General features: G+C 39.9%; 1 protein-coding gene across 2 annotated transcripts in view; it reads right to left on the bottom strand.

The window, feature by feature from the left end:
* Positions 1–25,368, bottom strand: part of TLL1 (tolloid like 1) — a 193,660-nt gene that overhangs the window by 103,280 nt on the left and 65,012 nt on the right. For both annotated transcript variants that reach the window (XM_025438977.3, XM_025438978.3), the window contains exons 2-5: positions 7,970–8,077; positions 5,784–5,864; positions 4,121–4,273; positions 3,043–3,160 (exon numbers count right to left, since the gene is read on the bottom strand). In XM_025438977.3, coding sequence (XP_025294762.1) covers positions 3,043–3,160; positions 4,121–4,273; positions 5,784–5,864; positions 7,970–8,077 — 460 coding nt within the window. The remainder of the gene's footprint in view (positions 1–3,042; positions 3,161–4,120; positions 4,274–5,783; positions 5,865–7,969; positions 8,078–25,368) is intronic.

Below are 25,368 nucleotides of genomic sequence, written 5' to 3'. Positions count from 1 at the left end.
GGCAGGCGCCAAACCACTGAGCCACCCAGGGATCCCCCAATCATCAATCCCTATATAACGTATTGTCCTTCCCATCATGGAAAATACAATATAAGGAAATTGAAATTGAAAACAAAACACAAAATGCAGCAGTACTACGCTAACAGAATTACACGAATATATAAATATTCAAAAGCTTTATTTCAGGAGTGCAACTAGAGATTCAAAGATTTAAGGGCAACTTACAACTTCAGTGTCCATTGCTCTCAAATCATGACAATGATCATTAAAGTACGTGCTCTTCGATACCTCTTGAAATGCTTACATGCTTTTCTTTTTAGAATCACATACAATATGCCTCGGCTGATGTGCAAATTGTCACTATTTTCTTAATCACCCATCTATAAAGCAGTGCACTGGGTGTCACAAGGGACGGCCTGTCCTCACCACGCACGAAGGCAGACAGTGAACCAATGGTGGGAATGGGACTCACACAGCTGAAGGCCCAGCGAAGTCACCCTGAGGGCAGCTCAGAAAAGGGTAAGAGAGAAATATGTGCATGGTTTCCACTGATGAAAATGGAGCAAAGCCATTCCAGGCACCTGGAAACGCACAAGCAAACACAGGAAGAAATGATAGCGAATGGGGGAGAACCGTTTAGCAGAATAAGACAAGTAAAACGAAAAATTTTGAGACAAGCCACATTAACGAAAGCGAATGAGTATAACCATGAGTTTGTTACAACAGAGATTTATCAATAAAATAATGGACGCCAGTGGTCGCTTTGTATTTGTTTCACAAAACTGAAAGGTGGTAGAGAGAAAAGAAAGACGTATGGGTCTGAATACATTACGTATTTATTTATTTATTTATTTATTTATTTATTTATTTATTTTTAATAAATTTATTTTTTATTGGTGTTCAATTTGCCAACATACACCATAACACCCAGTGCTCATCCCGTCAAGTGCCCCCCTCAGTGCCCGTCACCCAGTCACCCCCACCCCCCGCCCTCCTCCCCTCCCACCACCCCTAGTTCGTTTCCCAGAGTTAGGAGTCTTTACGTTCTGTCTCCCTTTCTGAGATTTCCCACACGTTTCGTGTTTAGAAATACGTGAGCTGAGCTCTCTCCATTCCTATTAGGTAACCGGAAGAAAGGAAGGAGAGTCTAGGTTTGGACCTTTTGAATATTCAATAGATATGAAGAACCAGGAGGCATTTCATTTTTTTTCTAGGAGGCATTTCAAATACAACCAAAACCTGTCAAGCTGAAATTAGAGCAATTTGGAAGAAAACTACCTGAATAAGTCAAAACTAAAAAACCACCACCACCACCACCACCACCACCACTACAACAACAACAACAAAAAAAAAAGTATTATCCAAAACTATACAGAAAGGTACTAACGTATACTATTTCATAATGTCAGTCAGATAGGGTCAAAGTTAAAATCCATGACCTTTTAAGTGAGGTCAAATGTTCTGGGGTATACGGTAGAACAAAGCCAAGAGGGCACAACCTTCCCCCGACACCTAGTGAAATACGTACTTTCTCCCCCCAAATATATGTGATTGGAGCGAGCCCTGTGTCCCGGAAAGGGGTGAGGTCTTTGTTTGGCCTCCCTCTGCACCCTCCAGGAGGCCCTCCACCGGTTCTAGCAGGGTGAGACGGTGCCTCTTCCTGGATGATCCCAGCTCATCGCCGGAGAAGGATTAAAAGGAAAGCCCATGAGGTTGACACTATTTCACAACAACAGGACCCTTTACAGCGAGGGGCCGGGCTGTCACCCCTGGAACCACTGGCCCACAGCAGCCTCCCCATCGAGGCTCCAGCCCATGGGCCTCCGGATGGGAGCCGAGGTGCGGCGGGCGGCGGGGCTCCGCAGTGTTCCTACAGGACAGGCCTCGATCCTTACGCAGCCGGTGGTGTCCATGCACGTGGCCACTCACCCGAAAGAGAGGGGAGAGGACCCCCCCAAGGCCCGTGGCCCCCGCGCCCCGCTGGCTCCCGGCTGGCAGGCACCTGGTGGCCACAGGAGCTGCACGTGGCAGCAGCGGTGACTTCGTGGCACCCTTCAAATGTCATATTGGGGCATCTGGATCTCATTCCCTGCTGACACTTCCCAAAAGGTGTTGTGGGAGATCAGATCGGTGCACGCTCTTCACTTTGGAAAGAGCACGGCTGCTCGGCTGTTCCACATAAAGTAAAAAGCACTGCATCCTACCCTCTTTTCTTTTTTTTTTTTTTAATTTTATTTATTCATGAGAGACACAGAGAGAGAGAGAGGCAGAGACACAGGCAGAGGGAGAAGCAGGCTCCATGCAGGGGGCCCGACGTGGGACCCGATCTTGGGGCCGAAGGCAGATGCTCCACCACCGGGCCACCCGGGCGTCCCTATCGTCTCTTCAATTGCCTGAACATCCGTAAGGCTCCCTGGACTTGCTACCTCGGGACCCCGCTCAGCCTGCCGCAGGCCACGACGGCCGCCGGGACACTGCTTGTCCCCCTCCCGTGGGAAGCCCGTCTAGGAAGCAGCTCTGCCAGGAAGCCTGGAGACTCTCAGGGCGCCTGACGTCTCGCTCTGCCCGGCACCTTCTGAAGATGCTCCTAGTGGCAGCGATCGGGGGAGGGGACACACGAGAGCCCTGGGGACAGATCCATCACGACATGGCGAAGCCAGGGACGGCCGACCCAGGGGACAGAGGCAGAAATCAAAGGTGTTGGTGACTAGAATGTCATCTCAGTGCACGGGTTCTACAGGGGACACAAGAGAATCACCAGGCGACATTATGGAAGTGTCTAATTCACAGGGGGGACCCCTGGGACATGGCCAATACCGTCGCCGCAGTCGCACCACGAGCGAGGAGTAGTCGGCGCAGTGGAGAGACGCGCTCAGGTAGATGCACAGAGCTCTGCGACCACAGAATGTGTTTCTTTAAAGTATAATATTTTCTTGTGGAAATTCACCTCCCCCGGGGCAAAGTGCTAAGCAAATAGGAAGAGGCGGGCCCCAGTCTGGGTCCCCTCCTGCACCCGCTCCTCGCGACCCCCGTTCTACTCACCCGCAAGGCCTGTACGTGAACACGATGTAGCTCTCCTCGTCGCTCCTCTCGATGAAGGTCACACACGTGTGCCTCTCCCAGTGCCGCATGGCCTGCTTGAACATGGCTCGCTGGCTGCCTGGAAGGACGCGGATGTCAGCAGGGAGCGACGGCCTGGGCGCCTCGCCCGGTGCCCCCACCCGCACCGCCAGCTAGCCCGGCCCGGGCCCCCCAGCACGGCCCTTGGGAGCGGACGCCGCCCTCGGGATCGGGGGGCCCGGGCCACCCTGTGCACAGGGCCTAGGCCGAGGCTCAGCCCCCGGACTCAAGGGGCACGTGGGAAACGCGGCTGAAAATCAGAACATCTGTCGATGGACCCCGAGGCCCCTTCCACAGTCTGGCTATTGTGGACACGGCTGCTGTGAACATCGGGGTGCAGGGTCCCATTGACAGGTGACGGGCAGAGAAGCGGGGGGCTGTGGCGACAGTGGGACATCCCTCAGCCACTAGAAACGACAAATACCCACCATGTGCTTCCACGTGGAGGGACCTGGACGGGATGATGCTGAGTGCGGTAAGTCAGTCGGGGAAGGACAGACATCATATGGCCTCATCATTTGGGGAATATAAATAATAGTGAAAGGGAATAAAGGGGAAAGGAGAGAAAATGAGTGGGAAATATCAGAGACGGAGACAGACCATGAGAGACTCCAACTCTGGGAAACGAACTAGGGGTGGGGGAAGGGGACGTGGGGGGGGTGGGGGTGACTGGGTGACGGGCACTGAGGGGGGCACTTGTCGGGATGAGCACTGGGGGTTATTCTGTATGTTGGCAAATTGAACACCAATAAAAAATAAATTTATTATTAAAAAAAATACAAAAGAAAATCCAGAACAGTATTTGAGACTCTTAGAACTCCAGACTAAGAGATTTCCCAACCTCAGAGACATTCTCAACTGGCCGCCGGGGTGATTGGAGCATCTCTCACGTTTGATCTGATACTACTACGCTCTGTGTATTAATACTCTGTAAAAATACACACTTAAGCTGTGTGATAATGTTTCTTTTGCAAAAATAAACGCTCTGGGAACGTCTTACCAGTGAAGTTGCCTCCTATAACGTAAGGGATAACACCTCCAGGCCATATCCTTTCGGTTCTTGATGTAGCAGCTCTGGGAACTCGGTTTTTCTCATTTTGCCCTGAGAATGTTAGGGGTGCTTTTCCCTTAACTGTGTTGTTTTGCTCCAAGCCTGCAGTGACATTTAAAACACTCTGTGAAACACAAGTCCTCGGTCAGGGAATCATTTCCTCTTAAGAGACTAAAGTTAAAATGTCTTATTTACATATTTGTGTAAATATGCCTGAAGTCAAAATGCATTAAAGAAAACCTTCATTTATATTGCATTCTTGAAAAAGCATTAAAATATTTAAGCACTGCATGTCAAAATACTACTTCTTAATGCTCTATGAGCAAATTTTAATGAATTCCCGTACAACAGCCTGCAGCGGACAGACGTCCGGCAGACTGGTAGGCCACAAAAAATGACTTTATTTATTTTAATTTCCTAGATCACTGCCAGTTCACCACCAGATGATCAAATGGACATTGTTTAAAAAGTCCAAGATATTCCAAATCCTTCTTAACTCTGGCTAAATCCTTCACTCTTTTATATCAGGACTGATACTCCGTAGTACGGCCTGAAAGTAGGATTATTACATTACAGAGAGGATAAATGAAATAACGCCAAGACAGGTACGGTCCCAGCCTCCTGGAACACTGGTCTGTCTCTGTGCAAACGTCCTCTGGGTTTGTCTCCAGGTGATTTAGCACCGTTTAGACATCAGGACACATCCTGAACAAGCCAATATAAAACACAACCCATTCCTGGAGCACCTTTCACGTCTGTGGTCATTCATTGTCTTGGTGAGCTTTCAAGATATTTTTGTTACTGTTTTTGTCTTTCCTAAATTTGCTTTATTATTCACTCTTATGCATCTATCACTGTTGATCCAAATATCCCAGTACTGGAATATACTTCAGATACAATAAACATTGACGGCACGCCCCCGATTCCCACGTCCCTAACAGGTCTATGGTTGTCATGTCCTGAAGAAAAGCGTTTTTGCATGGGAAAACCATTCCTTGAAACTGCGTACTGTCAATTATTTAATTAACAATTCATCGACCAAAAAGATGTTGGGGGAGAAACTTAGAACAGGAAACTTTTTTAAAGACTCTACAATCTACAAATCGTGTTTAACAGATTCATTACTCTAAGTATTAGCTGATTTTGAAACCAGATGGCTGTTTTTCTATGTCTTTTTCTGGAAGGATAAAAACATTTTCCAATTTTTTTTTCTTTCATTCTAACAAATCGGTTTGTCAATTTACTTGAAGTGGGTTTCAGTTCAAAACGGTCACGGCATTTTCTGATTTGATTAAAAGTGATAATGGAGAGTTCCATGCTTGATAAAAACACTTTAGTGTGATACCCACTGCAGTGGAAATAAATACCAACAGTAAAATAACGCCCTGATACATTTTATAATAAGGAGAAGCTGAAAATAACTTAAAGAAACATTTTAATGGTCCCAGATTAATTTCTAAAAAACTTACAGTAAACATCAGCTAACAAAAGGGACTCTTTGTCAGCATATATCCGTTACACCCGTCACATATTAATGGCAAACTGAACTGCTATTAGTATAATATTTACTGTACATCAAGTCAAGCGTCTGCAACTTTAAACATTGATATACCAGAGCCAATTCTTCTTATCCTGTCTATAAGCTGGTAGAGGGCCCCTCGTTTCTTTGAAATACCATGGTCTCCAAATCCACCTTAAGAATAAAATAAAATAAAGTTAAACCCATTGCATTTTAAAGTTCTTCTAAATAAGCCATACCAACAGGCTACACTGATTTCTCTTTGGACATCTCTCTTTGTGTGTGTGGTCTTAGAATGTTAGAGCCATGAAAACCCATAAATCTTAAAGAAGCGTGTAAACATTTTACAAACACAATTTTGGTAACAAGAAACAAGTGGGTGGGGTGATCCAGAGAGCAATCTGAGTGGCTTTATTTGGACATCATGGCAACTGAGTCATCTATTGATAATTTGAAACATTTTTCTTCACTGTGACCTTGACATCACATAGTGTTATATAGGATGACAGCAAGTTGTTTTGCCCTGGTGATTGCATTCCAGCTATTCCTCCAATGTAAACTGAATATTTTCAGAAGCCAAATCAGCACATGGAAATAAAAACATTAGAAAAGTAAATGTATAGTGCAAGCCTTGATCCAAAGCTGCGATCGGTTTTGAGATATTTTTAAAAGCAATTATCATACTTTATAAAATGTTCAAATAAAATTTGAAAATGAGTTTTGATAATTTATAAAAACCAATTAACACGTAATTCCAAAAACGTCAAAACAACCCGAAAGGATGTTCAGTGGCAAAATGCATTCTGTTATGCTACGTAACTGGAAAAATTCATAAAAATAGATGTGAAGAATTTTATAGCTCGAAAAGCAGATGAGAAGGTCAGGATAAGGAAATATGTCCTTTTGCAGTTTTAACAACTGGAAAAAGATGAGGAAAGGTAGATTTCCTATCATAAGTCAAAAACCAGAGCATTTGAGGAAAACCCAAGTACTCTGGTTCTCATTCCAGCCCTTTAACAGAATGCTCTCCCAATTGTATCTCCTATTTTCCGTTCTTTCTGAATTTTCAGTAGACAACAAAAAGGCATCACCGAGCAAACAACCAATATAACCACTGACGATATCTACACAAGCGCAGATGAATTCCTACCACCAGAGTATGGTTCCTGAGTCTTTTCAGGCTAAGATCATGAAAGGGCCAGAAACTGCACCTTGATCTATTTCTTTCCAATACTTTCCCCCTTTGAAATTGATACCAAAACTTATTTCCCTAGATTAAAGCTAATAAAAACCAAAACCAATCACAAAAACCATTACCATATAAGCCTCCTAGGGCAAAAAAAATCAATTAAGTCCTTATAAGGCAAATAAGTTAGGGGGCTTATTCACTGACTAATAACGTGCTTGATTATTTGCATTACACGGTCACAGTTTTGCTGTGCTACTTGAGAAAAATTTTTGAGATTCTTTCATTGAACATTTTAGAAGGATGAGGTAATATTTAAATGTATTCGTTCTTAAGTAGTTATAAGAAACATTCTTAAAGAATGGCATTTATATGCTTGAAATGACAATTGTGTAATAATTACACTTCATACTAGATATGCCAGGAGCACATATGAATAGATTTAAAAGATGGTTAATCAGGAGAAAAAGGAAAGGTCTTAGGTAATATTAAGGTAACTAAAAAGATAACAGTAATTATAGAATTTTCAAAAAACAATGTTTCAAGACCACTAAAAGCAATAATGCCTTTAATATTTAGCAATTTATAAAGATTTTCATAGAAATTAAAATTACAAAAAATTCTATGTAGGTAGTTCATTAATACAGAAAAAAAGGAAATTCATAAAATAAGTGGTTGTTTCTCACATATTCTCAAAAAAAACTGAAAACATACAAACTAAGTAAATACTTATGGGAAAGATTATACACTTTGAAGTAAGAAATATAATTAATTTGATCTCCACACGTGTAGATCACAATAATATTAGTAGCTATACCTCATGGGGTTATTATGTGTATTCAAAGAGTAATTATCTGCAAAGCACTTAAACCAAGCATGGTACATGGTAAACATTACAAAATATCTGGTAAAGAAATTAATTAATAAAATTAAAACCATGAACAAAATCTAAATTTTCAAATAGGTTCATTTATACTTAGGAAATCACAGTTGATCAGCAGGACATTAAAAGTGACCCAAAGAATACTAATAGCATTTCAAGAGTATCTTTTCTCCAAAATGAACACAAATTCAATCAAATAATTAACCATACCTGTGGTATGTCCAAGTCCAAAAGGGTTCTGTGTAAGGTCAATTGTCCTATCAATTTGAAAGATACTTAAGTCTTCATCATCTAAGGCAATATCACCCCAAAACACAGCTAAAAAAGAAAAGTTCAATTAAAATGTAAAATATTTGAGGGCAAAGCCAATGCAAACAAAGCTAATTAGAAAAATATTGCTAAAAATATGGAAATGCAGCCCATATAGACAGTCCAGAAAGTAATTATAATTGATAATAATATTAGACCTGTTACACTAGAATATGAACCACCTGGGAAAGGGTATGATCTATCTTTTCCTTCTTTGATGTTTGAGGGAAGGGATTAAGTCATTTCTTTGAATGAAATGGGCACCGATTTATGGGGGAATTAGAAAGTGAATTCTGCAGCATGGCTAACTTGCAAGTAAGTGAAAATCTGATGAGTGTGCTTGAATTTACAGTGGATGCCGGTCTTCACTGCCAGGTAGAAGGAGACATAGTAGACTAAATATTGTCTGTTACAGCACCTTACTCATCACATTTTTATACAATTATATGCACTTTGTCTAAAGATGACATTCCTCTGAGCTTCTGTAAGGTGCATAAATAAACATCAAAATAATATTTAAGTCAACATTTATTTAGTCAAAGACTAGATGCTACTCCTTTGATCTTTAATGATAAATAACACACTGTCCATATTTCCAGGAGCTTCAAAATCATTGCCCCAAATCCTGAAAGCCCTCTGACTCTATCTTTTATATCCAGTCTTTTGTGCTACTTAATACAACAAAGCTCTGTAAACCATTGTGGGAAAAAAATGCGATAATCTCTTTAAAACCAGTATGTGGATTTCTCTTTTAAGGTCAAAAATACATATTAACATAACAAAAAAATTGCTGTCCTTTTTATTTCCAAAAAGTGGAGTAATCAATCTCCTAGTGCTGCAAGATGTCAAACTATAGTAAGTTAGGAAACATAGCAAATTTAAGAGAGAGAATAAACTAATCGTGAGATAGTAAAACATTGACAAACGCCTTGGAAATTCTGTTTCATGATACAAGTTCACAAATTTTCTTTTTCAAGATTTTCTTCCAATTTTTGCTTTGCAAAACCAAAAAGGAAAGGAAGAAAATACATTAAAATTTGGGGAAGTAATGAAATCTATGCTTTTCAAATCACTGTCTTTTAGTAGATTTGAACCTTAACATTTATGAATTTACGTATAAAAAAAACACTAGGTAATGAAATTAATTTATGAAATTTAGGTTTCAATCCCGAAAGTTATACAATACTTTAGGTTTTGGCCAAAAGTTTATTATATAAAATTAGGTTCGTTCCCTCATACAAGAAGACATGATATAAGAAGGGATTAGATTTATGTGTGAATCTAGAAAGGAAGAAGATAGAAATTAGCTCGAGGTAGGTTTTCGGTTCAACACGTGGAAAACTATTCATTAAAATCAGAATTCTCTCTTCAAGCCCTGTCTTCCACCCTACTGTCAACGGAACGGCCGTCCGTAGAAGCAGAGAGACGCTGGCTGTCTTTTACTATCCTAGAGACGAAGTAATGAGAGGTCTGTAGAACAGTTTACAGCCCTGGGTAAGAGGCTGGCCTTGATGCCTGACATCGAAGCCAGATTCTATTTAGCTTCCTCCACATGGAGCAGAAACTACGGCTGTTCCGTTGCGCCTACAGCCAGACATCCCAAGAAATGGATGGCCTGCCTAAACAAAAAGCGAAAGACTGTAATTACATAAAAGGCTTGTCCAGTTTTATAAAAATAAATTCTGTACTTCTTTGTTCAAGATTTTACACTCTCAGGTAAATCCAAGTTTGCTAGTTATTTAAGTCTTCCCATTATGTGCATTTACTATGCAAGCGCTCGAGGTCCTGATGGCAGGGACTCTCAGCCTCCCTCTGCCTTTCTCAGTGCTGGGGGCAAATCGAGACACGAAAAGAGGGTTACTCCAGCATTACTGGAGTGGGAACTAGAGAGGCTCTGGCCAGAACGCAGGCTGTGAGATCGTAGGTCTGGAGAAAGGCCTTAGAGTCTACGTTTTTAACAAGCTGCCATCACTGCAAATAATTGTCATGGTCATCATCTTTATTAGCATTATTATTATTTTTTTTTTTTTGCAAGAACCAACTTTCACTCCTCTCTGAACCAGCTGGCTAACGTGAAAGCGTGAGGCCCTCGACCAAACAAAATGTAGCTTGTCAGTCCTCTATTTATATAATAAAAGTAGTACGAGTATGAGTAAAATAAAACCCAAATGTGTTTTAGATTTTTGTTTTCTTGTAACAACTTTTCACATGCAATAGGACTCATGTCTTGATGGATGGATTATATCAAAAACAGATCAGCAGTCCAAGGATATAACACTTCACAGAAGCAAAAACATTACTTCTGGGGAGAAGGAAAGGCACAAGGCCAGATGACTCTGAAAAGGAGACAAAACTGTCCTGAAATACAGAAACCCATATTTTATTTACTGCTAATTTTTTCTGAACTAAAATCTTCGGAATATTGTGGCAGTTCTGAACACACCATGAATTGTTTCGGGAGAAGACCAAATATTTCTGTGAGAACAAGCCATCGTGAACGACAAAGCCAAGTCACTGGTGTGCAAACTTGATCTACTGCAGGCCACGAACATCTTTAAATTTTGATACTATCAGCAGGAAAAAAAAAAAACAGCTTAAAATTACAACCTATCATACAGTTTAAAATGCACAATTTCTTTCTTCACACTGCACACATTTAAGGGTTTCCTTCATTCATCTTCTAGTTAAATCTAAGTGTCCTCTTTCTGCATGCTGAAATACTTATGCATTGGTACAGCAAGCTGGACCATTACACCCTGTAATACATGGATTTAGAATTTGCATTATAATCTAACACGTATTTGTTATTTAAGCTCCAAGATCCTTGTAATTCCCAAATCCGCGTTGGAGTTTGTTGTTTTCCTTTCTTTACGGTATTTTCTATTTGTTTTGCATCAAAAAACCCGCAAAAATTAGAAACAGTTTTTAAAAGTATGCATTATTACTCATCAGCCCCATTTAATCCAGTGATTTGAGGTTGGGCATATCGGAACTGAAAGCAATACAGGACACTGGTTATAGATGATAATACTAAGGAAATGCTCAAGTGCACTTAGAATATTTACTATCTGTTTGGAATTCTGCTTGGATTCCTATGGTCAAAATGGGGTTGGAGCTAAGCAACAGGCAAAATAAAATGTCAAGAAGAACCATTTTTAAACTGCATGGAAAACCACAGGTATTGTTTTTCTTCTGAAGGCTATTTGCATTCATAGTACAATTCCTTTTTTTTTTTTAATCAAAGACCAAGAAAGACAAACAGCTTCTACCGTACTAGGTAAACACATTTTACAACAGGATGTATGGTCAGAATAAGCAATCCAAGATCGCGATCCCCTACACCATAACTCTAAATGAGATTTCTCCCACCCCTTCAAGATTCCCCGACCATCTTTAGCCTTTCTGTTTGGAAGTTGGGATCCAAAGGAGTCTTCAAGCTCGTGATTCCCTAAAAGCTGCATGCAAAAAAAACAAAACAAATGCATGAGTTTACATATCCAGTCGCAACATGTTTTTGCAGGGAAGAGGTCCACCACAGGTTGTCAGAAAGGATCACACAACGTCAAGAGCCACTACCTTTGCCAAAAGCAAAGCCTTTCGGGAACACGCGGGAGAAAACGCTTGCAAAGTTAAGTATCCTCCCCAAAATGAATACATTTACTTGAATTAATGCAAAAGCCTGTGACAGCTGGTCACTACTTGACAGCCTATCATAATAGATGAGTTGATGGGGTCTCCTCAGGCATTACCTATAGGAAGCCCTTCCAGAACCCCCCCCCCCCCGCCTTGCAACTGATCTCGTGTTTCATCTGCTCCTGTGTCCCGCCCGTGCTTCTGTCAGTAATGGACCAGCACGCAGGGTTTCATGCCATGTCTTCAATAGTCTGATCTTCAATCTAATTTTGAAAATACTGACCACAGGAAGCCCGTGTGGCTCATCCTTAAACCCTCACCGCCAGAGCGCCTGGCAAAAAGTAGGCCCTCGATATGTCTCGATACACAAAAAAAAATATGGATGAGGAAATACCCTGGATTGGGGTATAGCTTACGTAGGACAAAAATAAGGCTAGCCACGCTACACACTTCCCAGGTTTGCCTTGAGACTCAAAATACTAGATAGTCACCATTCTAAGGAATATTTCAAACCATTTCAAGCCAGAGTGGATTACTGTTGTACACTCGACAAAAATCTTTAAAAAGGACAACCGCCTTGCTTATTTTCTGTGGTACATGTTGTTGAGTGTCCTTTTTTCTCCAAACATCACACCGCTACGCTCAGGAAATACAGACCTAACAAATAGGTCAGTTATCTTGAGATTGATGAGATCTGAAGAGAGAGCTCAGCTTCCACAGTAGCCGAGAGCACTTGCTTATTGCACTGTTTCCATATACAGTTTAAACTTTCTGCTTTTATTGATATTGGATTTAGGGAGGAAGAATGATGTCATGTGAAGGCCTGACAAGGCCGCTTTGGCTGCTCTACCCCACAATAAAGGCTTAGTAAAAATTTCCTCAGACAAGGACAACAATGAAGGCTCAAAAGTCAACTATTTTTACTTGATTGACAACCACGAAGCAAATTCCCAAGGAAAAGTAAGATTTGGCCAAAGTTCTAATCATACATTTTGGAGACATTGTTACAATACTTAAAAGGGAAAATAATCTTCTGGTGGCATTTCATACTCACAGAATAAGTTTTTGCCCCCAAATGACACACATGAAAGTTAATTTAAGTTCCAAGTCTGGGAAACAATTAACTCTAAAGTCTTGATATACATATTTTTATACAGACTCTCAGAATTAGTCTTCAAAAAAATCAGGATGAGAATCATTTTATGTAGTACATATTTCCTTCTCAAATTCCTAATAATAAAAAAGAGAGTATCTGCAGTCCAATTATTGTACTGAATGTAGGAAAACAGCCCATGCAGGGACGCCTGGGTGACTCAGTGGTTGAGCGTCTGCCTTTGGCTCCTGGGGTCCCGGGATCGAGTCCCACATCGGGCCCCCCCGCAGAGACCCTGCCTCTCCCTCTGCCTGTGTCTCTGCCTCTCTCTCTCTCTTTGTCCCTCAGGAATAAATAAATAAAATATTTAAAAATAAGTAAAGTAAATAAAAATAAATATTTTTTTCTGTTTTAATGCAGTTCTACATTACAGATACAGTTAAATGCTAAATTTTCAAATAAGCATCTTTCTTTTTAAGACAGAAAACAAAATTTTTCTCATAACAAAAGATCCATTGAAATGCCATATCAATCTGCATTTATAGCCCACAATGCCCATGGATAGGATTTCTCAGAACATTTTTAAAATATCACCCATACCACAAATATTCATTCTGAACTCTTTGTCTCAAAAGAGAAAACACTGACAGAAAAGTGCTTCGATCAAATGATGTAAAAATCAATATTGAAACTTTCTTTGCATATGGCCTAATAATTTGTTACAAGCCTTAAGAAAGCAAATTATCATAGTTTCTAAGTTTCTTAAAAACTTCCATTCTTATACTGCTCAAATAATGAATATATAATCAACAGCTACCAAGATCTGGTTTATTTATGTTTCCCACATCATAGATCTTGTAACGACAGCATAAACACTTGTTTTTTCTTCTCTCAGGCCCATAATTGTTTATACTTGTGGCCACTTGTGCAGGAGTCAACCCTGATACTTCTTTCTTAATTAAGTTTGTTTATTTTCTAAATATTGACACTAGCTCTTGGGGTAAATATTGATGTCTTCCTGGAAGTAAGTCTGCTCATGCCAATCTGCTGTTTTCTATATTCTAGTTGTGTTTTATCCACTGGCTGGTCATCTCATCACACAAACAGAATCTTGTTTCCCACTTTTTTTTCCCCCATTTTTATTGAGTCTACTGCTAGGAAGGGTTAAGAGAGAAAACGTTGCATTCCAACCTTTCTGGTTCTTTGTAAAAGATTTCCTCTTGAGTACCAGTCCAAGGCTGAGTTTTTTCTTTGGTTAATATCCCCCTGCAAACCCATAAAATAACATGTGCCCAGTGGAATAAACTTTACAAAATGTAAAAACTCCTTGACATCCCAAGAACTCAACTCCACATACTGATTTCTATTTCCTCCTTCCGTGGCCCCAGTGACTTTAAATAATTGGAAGGGTAATTAAAGGAAATTTTATGCACACTAAAAACAAGCAAAAATGGAAATATTCTATCAACATTATTTTTAGCATTTTACACTCTTACTTTAAAAGATCTATAAAGTTACTAGAGATACTACTATAAAGTGTCAGTAACTTATGTTAAACGTGTGGTGCTTAATATCAATAAAGTACTTTATTCCTTTCAGGGCTAGGATATTGATTCATATTACTAACCTGCTGATAGAATTCACTGTTTTAAAAACTTACCATCCTCTATTGCCCATCGTATAATACCTACCTTTTACTCTAAGTAGTAGTTTATTAGGACCGACTTTGGGTTATTTGTGAGAGTCACAAGATTCCGAGCCAGAAACCACACCTGTCTAAAAATTTCAGTTTGAGGTCATGCTGGCGACTCATCTTAACCACATGAAGGTCTCACAAGGGGAATCAAGGAATAGATGGTTCCTTTCTTTTCAGATTTGCAGAAATAAGGATGTTACCTGCACTGACGTATGGAGATAATACACTTTATTGAAAAATGGAAGCATTTACTAAATGAAATGGAGTTAATCATGACTTGCATATGGGAAAGGATAAATAAGACTCTGCTTACCTAGTTGCAATATTAATATTACTGAGTAATCTGCCTATAATGTTTCAAGCCTTGTTCGAGATAATAAAGGAAAATGGATGTGGAAATACAAACAGAAATCCATGCATATCTAGCAAACAAAATCTTTATAAATGCCAGGAAACCACTGTCCCTAAATATATCATTTTAAAATTTAAATATTTAGAACTAGCACAAATTTTAGCTAATAGATATAACTAGTATCTTGCCATTAAATCCCCAATCTTTCTGGAGTATTATTGATTATATAATTTTAAAAAGAAAGTAAGTCGTAAGCTTAAAAAAAACTGCTAAATGCATATCATGAACAAAAATTGTATCTTCAGTACTGAGCAAAATAATCCAGTGGCATAAAAAAAGAAACCTATATATTAATTCACTTTAAAAGTTGTTGGAGGATTATAAAACTGTGTCTAAAATAAGAAGAAAGGAATTTTAAAAAGGTCTTAAAGAAACTCTCCAAAAGGACTAATATGTTTAAAAACGAAAGTTTAAAATCCACTTTTTTTCTTGAATTTCATTAGTGGCCTGTTCCGAAGTAGCAGATGAATGACTATTAGAGCCACAGTCTAGGAGGATAAAGAAAAAGTAATTTAATGTGCAGCCAATTGTAATGATGGGCTGTCATTCAGAGATACTTGGCAGAGTCAGAGCTAAAGGTACAGAACTGGTAAGACTGATACTGTGCACAGTTGCTAGGGTGATGGGACTAATTCTGACAGTTTTATCTATTTTTACTCTTCCTTGCAATAATTCAAAGTGACCCAGCCCCACTTAAAGAATGCCCATCCTTTCTCCAAATACCTGCAATGCCACCTCTGTCATAAGTATGTCGTACATCTAGGTCTTCAATTCTGTTTCACTAATCTATCAGTCTTTAATACCGTATTGTATCGATAACACTCTCTTTACGATGAGTCTTTTTATCGAGTAGGAGGACTCCCCTAAGTCTTCAAAATGTTCTCAGCTCTTCTCAGAAACAGGATTTTCCATGTGAATCTCAAAAGCAGATAGTCAAGCTACAAGAAAAATCCTTTTGAAGTATTGATTAGAATTGCATTGATTCCATAAATTAATATAGAAAAAGTTCTCTCTTTTTTTAAAGATTTTATTTACTTATTTGACAGAGAGATAGAGTCAGAGAGCACAAGTCGGGGGAAGATGGAAGAGGGAGAGGAAGAAGCAGGCTCCCTCCCAAGCAGGGAGCCCAATGTGGAGATTGATCCCAGGACCCTGGGATCATGACTGGAGCCACCCAGGTGCCCCACAAAAGTTTTCATTTTAAAGATACTTAATTTTCACACTCATAATCCTATTACAACTTATTTTGGTTTTATTTACATGTTCACATAAAGCTGTAACTTTTTCTTCATAAAGGTCTTAGACACACCTTGTTGAAATTATTTCTAGGTAAACTTTCATATTTTGTTGCTATAATAAATACAAACATCTTAAATATTTTCTAGGTGTTATTTGCATATAAGACAATAATTTTTATATTTTTATCTCCTATTCATCAGATATGTTGGATATTTCCATTGGCTCCAATAGATTTCTTGCATCTTGTAACCTAGATATTCCCTATCCGCATCGCCCCTATAAATATGGAGAGGGATACCACCACGAGAGTCTTTTCTATGGTAGTTTTTAGAGGATGCTTTGATGAGCTGCCCAAATCCCACCTCTGATTTGAAGAACTGATTCTTTGATGGGCTGCCCAAATCCCACCTTTTATTTGAAGAATTGATTCCCAGATGCTGGAAAGGTTTTAACTGAGACTTCAGCTATTCAGCCTCTTGGTTGAAAAGCTGCGAAATTCATAGTCAAGCCCACTTCATATAGGTAGCCAGCATCCAGTGAGCTTTAAGAGTATAGTCACCTCAAACTAACTTGGGACTCTGATGGGTCATCACAGCATCAGCTCTCATCCTCTACAGCCTGATAGAAGACAAAATTAAAAATAAGGTCCAAAGTCCAAAGCCAAATCTTAAGAGCTATAGAACCTTAAAAAACGGCTATCCTCCCAAGCTCAGCAGGTCAGCTATGCCATAGTTAGATCGTACTTTGGAAATAATGGTACCGACACATGGGATGAAGAATATGAGTTGAGTCACCTGAAAACTGTGACCTTCAAGATTCCTCTGAAACTTTTAAGCCTGAAGAAGTGGCCCACTCCATCTTATTAAGGACCAGTGTTCTTCCTTTATTTAAAGATGATGCAGTGACCCTACCCTGAAAGACAACATGCACTACTCAAGATCTACTTTCACTTCCCTTTCTGCTGCTAAACCAATAACTAGGGTTAAATCAAAATATAACCTGACCAGGATGAGCTAGGCCCAAACCAGGCAAGGACTGTATCCAACATGTACTTAGAGGAGCTCAGAGATCACTCAAGGACTCAATCTAAGGGATGGACATAAAATTATATAGGAGCATGCAAACGTGCTATTGGGATAAAGCATGAAACTACCATAAGTAAGAGAAATGCCAGAACGGTCATGTCAGAGGGATTGAAAGGCTCTGAGAAGTAAACATGCTTGAACGGACGTATAATACTCAGCCAGAAAACCCAGCAGATGACTAGACTATGTAGAAAGGCCCTGAAGATTCACCATTTACCAAGGCTAATTAGGAACACACTGATGAAAGAAAAACTAGCATCACTAAGTGATAGTCTTCTAAAAGCCAAGACTGATGGCAGACGATGATGTTACAGGGCTGGGTTCACTGACAACAACAGATAGGATGGAATCTCAGACAAACAAACAAAAAACAGAGATCATAGGACAACACTCCATTACACCAGCCAGGTGGAGGCAATTATCGTAATGCATGGCAAGGCTGTAGTCTCATGCAGGAACCCTGGCCCTGAGAGGGTTATGATACAGGTCACAGAACATGGGATCCAAGGGGCAAAATAGATGGACTGCCAACAAAAGGTATTATTTCATCAAAAAATATGGAAGCTTGATGATTAGAAGATTAAGACTGGTTACCCTCCCCCCCAAAAAAATTAGATAGATAGATAGATAGATAGATCTTGAGTTTCAAGATATAAGCCAGTTTTCAGACCTGGAATCCAGATATGGAAGAAGGAATTAGGGCTCCAACAGAAATAACTCTTTAATGCCATACAAATACATGCTAATGATCCTCTAGTCCTTCCGCAGAGGCCTATAGCTATTTCATTAGATAACCGTACACAGATATCTTGAGGACTGTTGGAAACAGAGCATGAAAGGGAGACATAGTCCTTAAAACTGAATAATAAGAAAACATGTAAAATTAACAAATTCTTAACAGCTGAGTGTGGGCCAGCATCACATACACACACACACACACACACACACAGCCAAGAGAGAAACAGAAATTGCCCTATTACCATCACTCTCAGTTGTCCACATCCCCACAGCTCAGGACTCTGAGCATTGAGATATCCTGGTTCACAAAAAAAAGGAAGGAGCTTTTCTGCCAAATAGCAAGACAACTGAACTTTAAACTATGACTACTACTTGAGTACTTTCAGCTTTTTGTGCCAAGTGTTCAAAAAGGGTACAAGGGTATCTTACGAGCAGGTAAGATAAGGTGTAACCATCCTGACTAGGTAACTGACCTTGATCATGAGGAATTGGGACTGCTGCTGTACACCTGGGAATGGAGGAAGATGTTTGGCAGAAGGTAATCCTCTTGGATCACACTTCTTAACCATAAGTGTCAAGACTTATGACACATTCTTGACCAATACATAACACTTTCTTGACCAATTCTGATTGTAAATGCAGCAGTCATGGCCTCAAAAGGGTATAGGAGCAGTGGCTTAGCACCCTTAGGACGTGGGTATGGGTGACACCAACAGAAAATCCATCTACACTAGCCAAGGACAACCTAATACTGACAACTCATAGGGTGAGAGACCTTGGAGAGGAAAAAAGCACTCATGAAATTCAATTTCTGTCACACATGACAGTTACTGAATCACCAGTGAACCAATTCAATGTTCTATATTATATATTCTTCAAAACAGAGTAATTATACTCACTTCCAAGAAGCATACTCCAGAATAGTCCATTTGAATCAGAAAAAAAAAAGGTAAATATTCTTAGCTTCCACTCATATATGGTCAAAAGAATAATGTCTACTTTAAATGCTGATGTTCTCGTGCCTCCTATGAAGAAAAAAAGGCTTAAACCAAATGTCCTCCTACAGCCTTCACTTACCAGGAGAAAAGAAAGATTGAGAATGAAAAGTAGTATTCTCTAAAATACTTTAAATGTCTCTGAGAAGTCACCTGCTTAAGAACACTGTATGTAGTCATATCTCCGTTTCTGGAGAACTGACAGTAGCAGATTTCCATGGGACCATTTCCAAAACCATAGTGAATCTGTATATTTTTGTTCCTTCATTTGTACATTTAGAAATCACAGAAAGGAAGGATGCTTAAGGAAGCAGTGATATTTACCACATTTTTAGAATATTTCACTTCTAGCATAGAGCATCTCTAAGCACAAACATTAATGGGTTTAAAAGCAGGCACTAATTTCTTTTATTTTATTTTTTTATTCCAAAAAGGTGGTCTTCTTTGGCCTTAGAACACTCATTAAAACTTTAATGTTTACATCTTATGAAGTAATGAGACACTCAGAATCTTTCCGAGCTTGTGTATTTAAGTTAATGAATTCCCTTGGAGTTACACAGGATGAAAATTTGTGTGGGAACTGTAGATTCCTGTGAAATTATACATACAACATTACACAGAGTAAAACTCTAGCTAGGAATAATAACTTCTCATAAACTTTATATGATAAGAATGTGCCCTAGTGATAATAAAATATACAAAACAAGATTCTTCAAAGGATCAGTTAATGTTTTCAACATTTTAATATGAAAAAGTCCTCCTAGATTCACTGATTAATAATTCTGAACTTGTGCTCTATAGTTTATTTTCATGACATCAAGAATGCCACACACTCATGAAAGGAAGAGAAAAGCAGACACCAAGTAATTTCTGTTAGGTCATCTGCAAAACAATAGCAAAAAAAAAAAATCCACAACTTTATGACACTCTCTGCTATCATAACTTCTATCCATTTGAGGACATTTTCCATAGTATTTTTCTCATAACGTGGCTTGGAGCTAGAATTGTTGAATCTGGAGGCTCTCTGAATACACGCAACATATACACGGCATTTTTTAAATGTGTGTAGATGCAAATTCTTACAATGTTACGCACGCCAGCTCTACCAAATAAAAGTTATGGACAGTCTTGATGCTTAAAGGGTTAGGGTTCTGAACTCCTTCTAAATGCATGTCCACTGAAACACAATAATAAAGGTAAGATGACATATGCAATGATAAGATAAACCAGTTAAGCATTTCCATATAATTAAGTACAAACACACTGGGAATGACTGACGATATTTGGCCAACCATCAAGGCACCGATTACAATTTTTAAACTGAACTCAAGCTTTCGGTACTGGAGTTCAGTTGAATGTTGGCAAGGCAACGTTTCCAGGTTCAAAAAAGAAGGTCCCATGGTTATCAGAAATCTCTCATAAAATACTGGAAATGGAACAGAAATTAACATATTACTTAAAACACCCAGACGTATAAACCTAAGGGAGAAAGCAACCTTCCAAATATGTTTTGAATTTTGCTAAACAAAACATCTCAATGTGAAATTTAATTTTGCCAAGCTCAAAACACTCCCAGGTTCTCCAAGGCTTAACACGTACACATTTATATCCTTTTTTGCACCACCCAGGCGGCAATGAAAACAGCTTTCCAAAACCACAATCAACATGCCTTTGACCCAAGTTCCCTATGTAGCTCATCATGACTATTGCTATGGTCACACAAAGGGAGAAGCTTGCTTTTCATTCAAGAGATGAACTATTATAACAATTCCAATCTCAAGGTTTGAAAAAAATGACATGTTCATAGCATACATTTCAATCTGAATCTTTTTTTCTTAAAAAAAAAAAATATTGGCAAGACAAAACCTATCATCTCCCCTTTTTTAAGCCATAAATATTAAATTCATTTAGCTTTTCTCTGGGAAAGCTGATACATTTAAATAAACATGTATTTAATACAACTATTTAGCAAATAATGATCCTCTAACATAGAGCCCAAAAAAGTAAGAACTGAGCCTGAAAATGATCACCTCATTTCCAAAGAGCAGTGAAAAAGCAGTGTTTTTAGCTATTCATTAGCTTGGTCTATGCTCTGGTGCAGAAAACTAACAAATTAGCAACCCAAGGTAAGGATTCAGAATTGGCGCTGGGGGCAGAAAAGGTGTGCTTAGCGATGCTCCGGCCTACAAGCCGCAGTTTGCTTCCTGTTAGAAATGCGTGAGTCCGGATCGTATGTTACATAGTATGGCTCCTAATAACAATATTTCTTTCAAAATAACCTCAGAAACTTAGATACGTGCTTCTTGTTGAGAAGTTCCATGTTGTGGAAGAGAAGACAGTAAGCACAAATACATTAAAATTCTTGCTCTGCAAGCAGGATTCTGAGACCAAGGACAAAGCATCGTGGATCACTTCTCGTCGGTGTCTAGAACTCAAAGGATGCAAATAGTGCAATGCACACACTTGATGCTCGTCCTAATTCTGTGAGGCTGGTCCAGCCCTTTCACGGATAGGAACGCTGAAGCTCAGTGAGGTACGCAAACTGGTCTCAAGTGAATTTTAGCAGGGGATGAAATTCAAACCCAGGCCCTTTATGTCATATTAACTCATGAATACACCCTAAATAGAAACTAGAATGTTGTATTAACTCATGAGTAAACGTTAAACAGAAACCAGACTAATTGTCATCGGATAAAGGATGAGCCCAATATAAATTCTATCCATTGCCTTTAAAATTGTGTTCCCTTCCAGTGATACCTTAGTATATAAGCTCCCTCTTCTCTACCCCATATTTATTTTTTTTTAAGATTTTTATTTATTTATTCATGAGAGACACAGGGAGAGAGAGAGGGGCAGAGACACAGCAGAGGGAGAAGCAGGCTCCATGCAGGGAACCTGACGTGGGACTCGATCCCGGGGCTCCAGGATCACGCCCTGGGTCAAAGGCAGGTGCTAGACCGCTGGGCCACCCAGGGATGCCCCTACCCCATATTTAATAGTGTGGGTCGTCCCATTCGGTTGACTCGGCCATCTGCACAGAGCCTTTCCATCTTCTCTACTGTTTCTGTCACATGCCAGGCCAGGCTCTCATCACAAACATGAACTGACGGCCAGTAGCCGTCTTCCTGGCCTCCGCAGGCCACTCCATCTGATCCATCGCTCTGGAACGCTCCTAGCATTACCTTTCGACACAACATGGGCCTTCAACAAATGGCTTCATCTTCTTTGGTACCATTTCTCGAAGCGTGAACTTCGGACTAAACCCATTAGAATTAGCAAGGACCTAGAAAAAGTGTTGATACCTGGCCTCGAACTTCAATGCATGGAAATATACTGTCTCCAGATTGGACCAGAAGTCTGTCCTTCAGCTCCAAGGATGATGCTTGTGTATAAGCCCTAAGCGTGGGTGCCCCCCACCTCTGTGTCTGGCTTCATCGTTCGCTCCACTTGTCAGCCTTCTCGTCGTCCCAGGACCACAGGCTTCGTTCTGCTGTTTGCCTCCATTCAAGCTGTGACTTCCTCCCCCTCCCACCCTCATGCCTACGAAGCTTAAATGCACATCCTTCCTGCTGCTGCTCGAAGTACCGCAACGCTTCTTGGTACTCCAGGTAAGTGATCATTCACATCAAATGTTTAGATGGCAACACAATTAAACCTAACACATGTGCCTCGCTCCATGGAAAGTGCATTGCTGACTTTCTTGGTCGGTGACTCAAAGTGGACACTACGAACACGGGCTATTGGAGAGACTGCAGGAATACACATCTGTCCTCCTCTGGTTCTATGGGGCCACTTCCCCAGCTCTCTGCATACTCACTTCCAAAAGCTTGGCTCAGTCCTCTTCTAGTTCTTAGATTCAAAGCTAATAAGTAAACTTATTCAAGAGCTCTACCAAGAAGGCTTCGGTAAAAATCCCAAGAAATAAAGTGCCCACTTAACGTAGGGTTTTATGACACAGATTTGTGTCGCGTGTTGGAGTTCTTCATTCACTTTGATTCAAAGCTCTACTCGTTAAGGGTTGAAAAAGCTCTAAATCTGACTTCAGAGTAAATGGGGATTTTTTTTTTTCAGAGTAAATGGGTATCGATAAAATCTTTAGTAAAGGAGTTTTAACATGTAGGCTCTCTTAAAAGTAAACATAATTTCATCAAAAATTACCCAAATACTTCTACAAAGAAAGAGTATTAAGTCTTTTTGAGTCCAGGATACATCTGTATTTAGATTTTGGTTACTTTGATTGGACACAGAACAAAGTCATGGACAGAGTAAAAACCTAATTTTAGGAATCTAAAAGTCTTGGACATAAGCAACCAGGTAATAGCAATCAGCATAGTTTTCACATATTAAAAACGAAAAATAGAAGTGCCCCAAATTATGCAAGGGGTGATTGAGATGGATGGATCCATTTATATTTGACAGAACGTTTAGAGAGCCTTTGAAATACCCGCACCGCAACCCACGGAGGGAGGAATGACAACATATAAAGGGACTAAAGAGAGATTCGGCGAACAGTCAGGACTAATCAGCATTGAGGCCAGAACGAGGGCCTAACTCTGTGTGACAACTTACGAAGACTGAGCTCTTGGGTGCAAACACACACACACACACACGTAGACGTTTTGCGGCCCTATAGCCTACAAATCCAGTGTTGTTCTCACAACATTTTATTCGTAATTATTCTCATACCTAAAGCATTGCGTGTAACAGGCACTAAAGGCAGTACGTACGGTACAGGCGCTGGTAGACGATGACTTTCAAAGTAATCCAGTTATCCTCAGATTTTAAAAAGCCAATGAAAAAAAAAAAAAAACTGAACTTAAAGAAATTCATCCCGCAAATCGCCAGGCTCATACCCAGCCAGTCGGATTCCAGAGCCTGAGCATTTAACTCCGACTACTCTTCTGATATCTTTCTTTTATAGCATTTCATTCATTTTATTTTATTATTTTATTTTATTTTATTTTTATTTATTTTTGCAGTTCATTCCTTTTAATGTATGATGCTACAATACGTCTCCCCACCAGGCTGTAAAATCTTAATGAGACTTCACCCTATTTAGTTTAAAGTCTCTAGGTCCTGGCACAGTGGCCGACAGAAATTCCTCATTAGGTGTTAACGACCACAGAACACTAGCAAAGACATCTCTTAACACGCGTTATTTCAGTAACTGGTGGTATTTTTGGTGTTGTTCCGCCGGCCTGGGATCTCTTACTTTTCTCCCAACCACACCTTCTCATTTCACCTGTTTTCATACTGAACGCACAGCTGCTGCGACTCTGTACGCCTCAGAGCCATCACCCTGGAGACCCATCCTCAGGTATAGACACAGACTCTCACCTAGGAAGGTGTCACTCTTCCTCCTCGTACTTTATGATCCATTATGGACAGAGGCCCTTCCAGCCCTCTGCTGATAGTACACCTTCCCCCCTTCACCTGGATTACCCTTTCTTGTTTATTTTCTTCGATCCTCACTATAAAAATCCTCAAATCACAGAATCAAAGTGCAACCTTCCCTGAGCCGTTAGGAAAACGTCATTTCTCTGACTTACCCTCACAAACAAAGAAAATACAATATACGACACATATAACATAGTGATGACCATCATGAGAAGAAGGTAATCCCAATATGCGCTCATTTAAGGGCCTTTGTATTTGAATCTTAAAAACCCAGCATGTCCCACTGCCTGCTTTCTTTTGCTGTCACACCCGAACATCGTGCTTGGCTGGTCGTGCCTCGACTCTCCACCACACTATTACTAAGCTGGCGGTCATGATTTGTTCCATTTGTCTTCTTATGAGTCCACCAGTATTTTCCAGATCTTTACAAAAATCTTCCTTTTGGGGAGCCCACTTGCTTCCTTTGTGCATTTAGCCCTTTCGGTTCTCTCAAACGTCCAGGTGTTCTGAGTATTTCAACAAAACAGCTACAGTCAATCTTACCGAGATATTCTTAGAATTCTCTTCTCCCCATATCTCTTGGCATCCCCGTTGCTATCGGGTAACGTTGTGTGGTCCTTTGCAACATTCTTACACAAATCCAATTAGCGAATATTGGAAAGAAGCCAACAATTATTTAGAGGAGTTCTAGGAATAAAGATCCCAAATAAGATATAATAAAAATAAGTCTCGAGTTTGAAAGTAAAAACCGTAAGATAGTATTCAAATTAAGAATTGTAGCCACCAGAGTAAAATTTGAAATACATAAATTAGGGGAGCACCTGTGTTTGAATAAAATCAAGGAAAGCAGAGACACGAGGAAATACTGTAAGTTTATTACAAGAGATTTTTGACACAGGAGCTCCTCTTAGGTCTAGAACCGCACAGTGATTCGCCAGAGAAATTTATTTTGATTGTAGAAGGCTAGCGTTCACATTCTAAGTCAGAAACAACTATTTCCTCATGAAGTGAA

This window comes from Canis lupus, chromosome 15 (genome assembly GCF_003254725.2).
Source record: "Canis lupus dingo isolate Sandy chromosome 15, ASM325472v2, whole genome shotgun sequence".
Classification (NCBI taxonomy): Eukaryota; Metazoa; Chordata; class Mammalia; order Carnivora; family Canidae; genus Canis; species Canis lupus.
The sequence above is the reverse complement of the archived record's forward strand: the minus strand, read 5'-3'. Positions and strand labels throughout refer to the sequence as shown.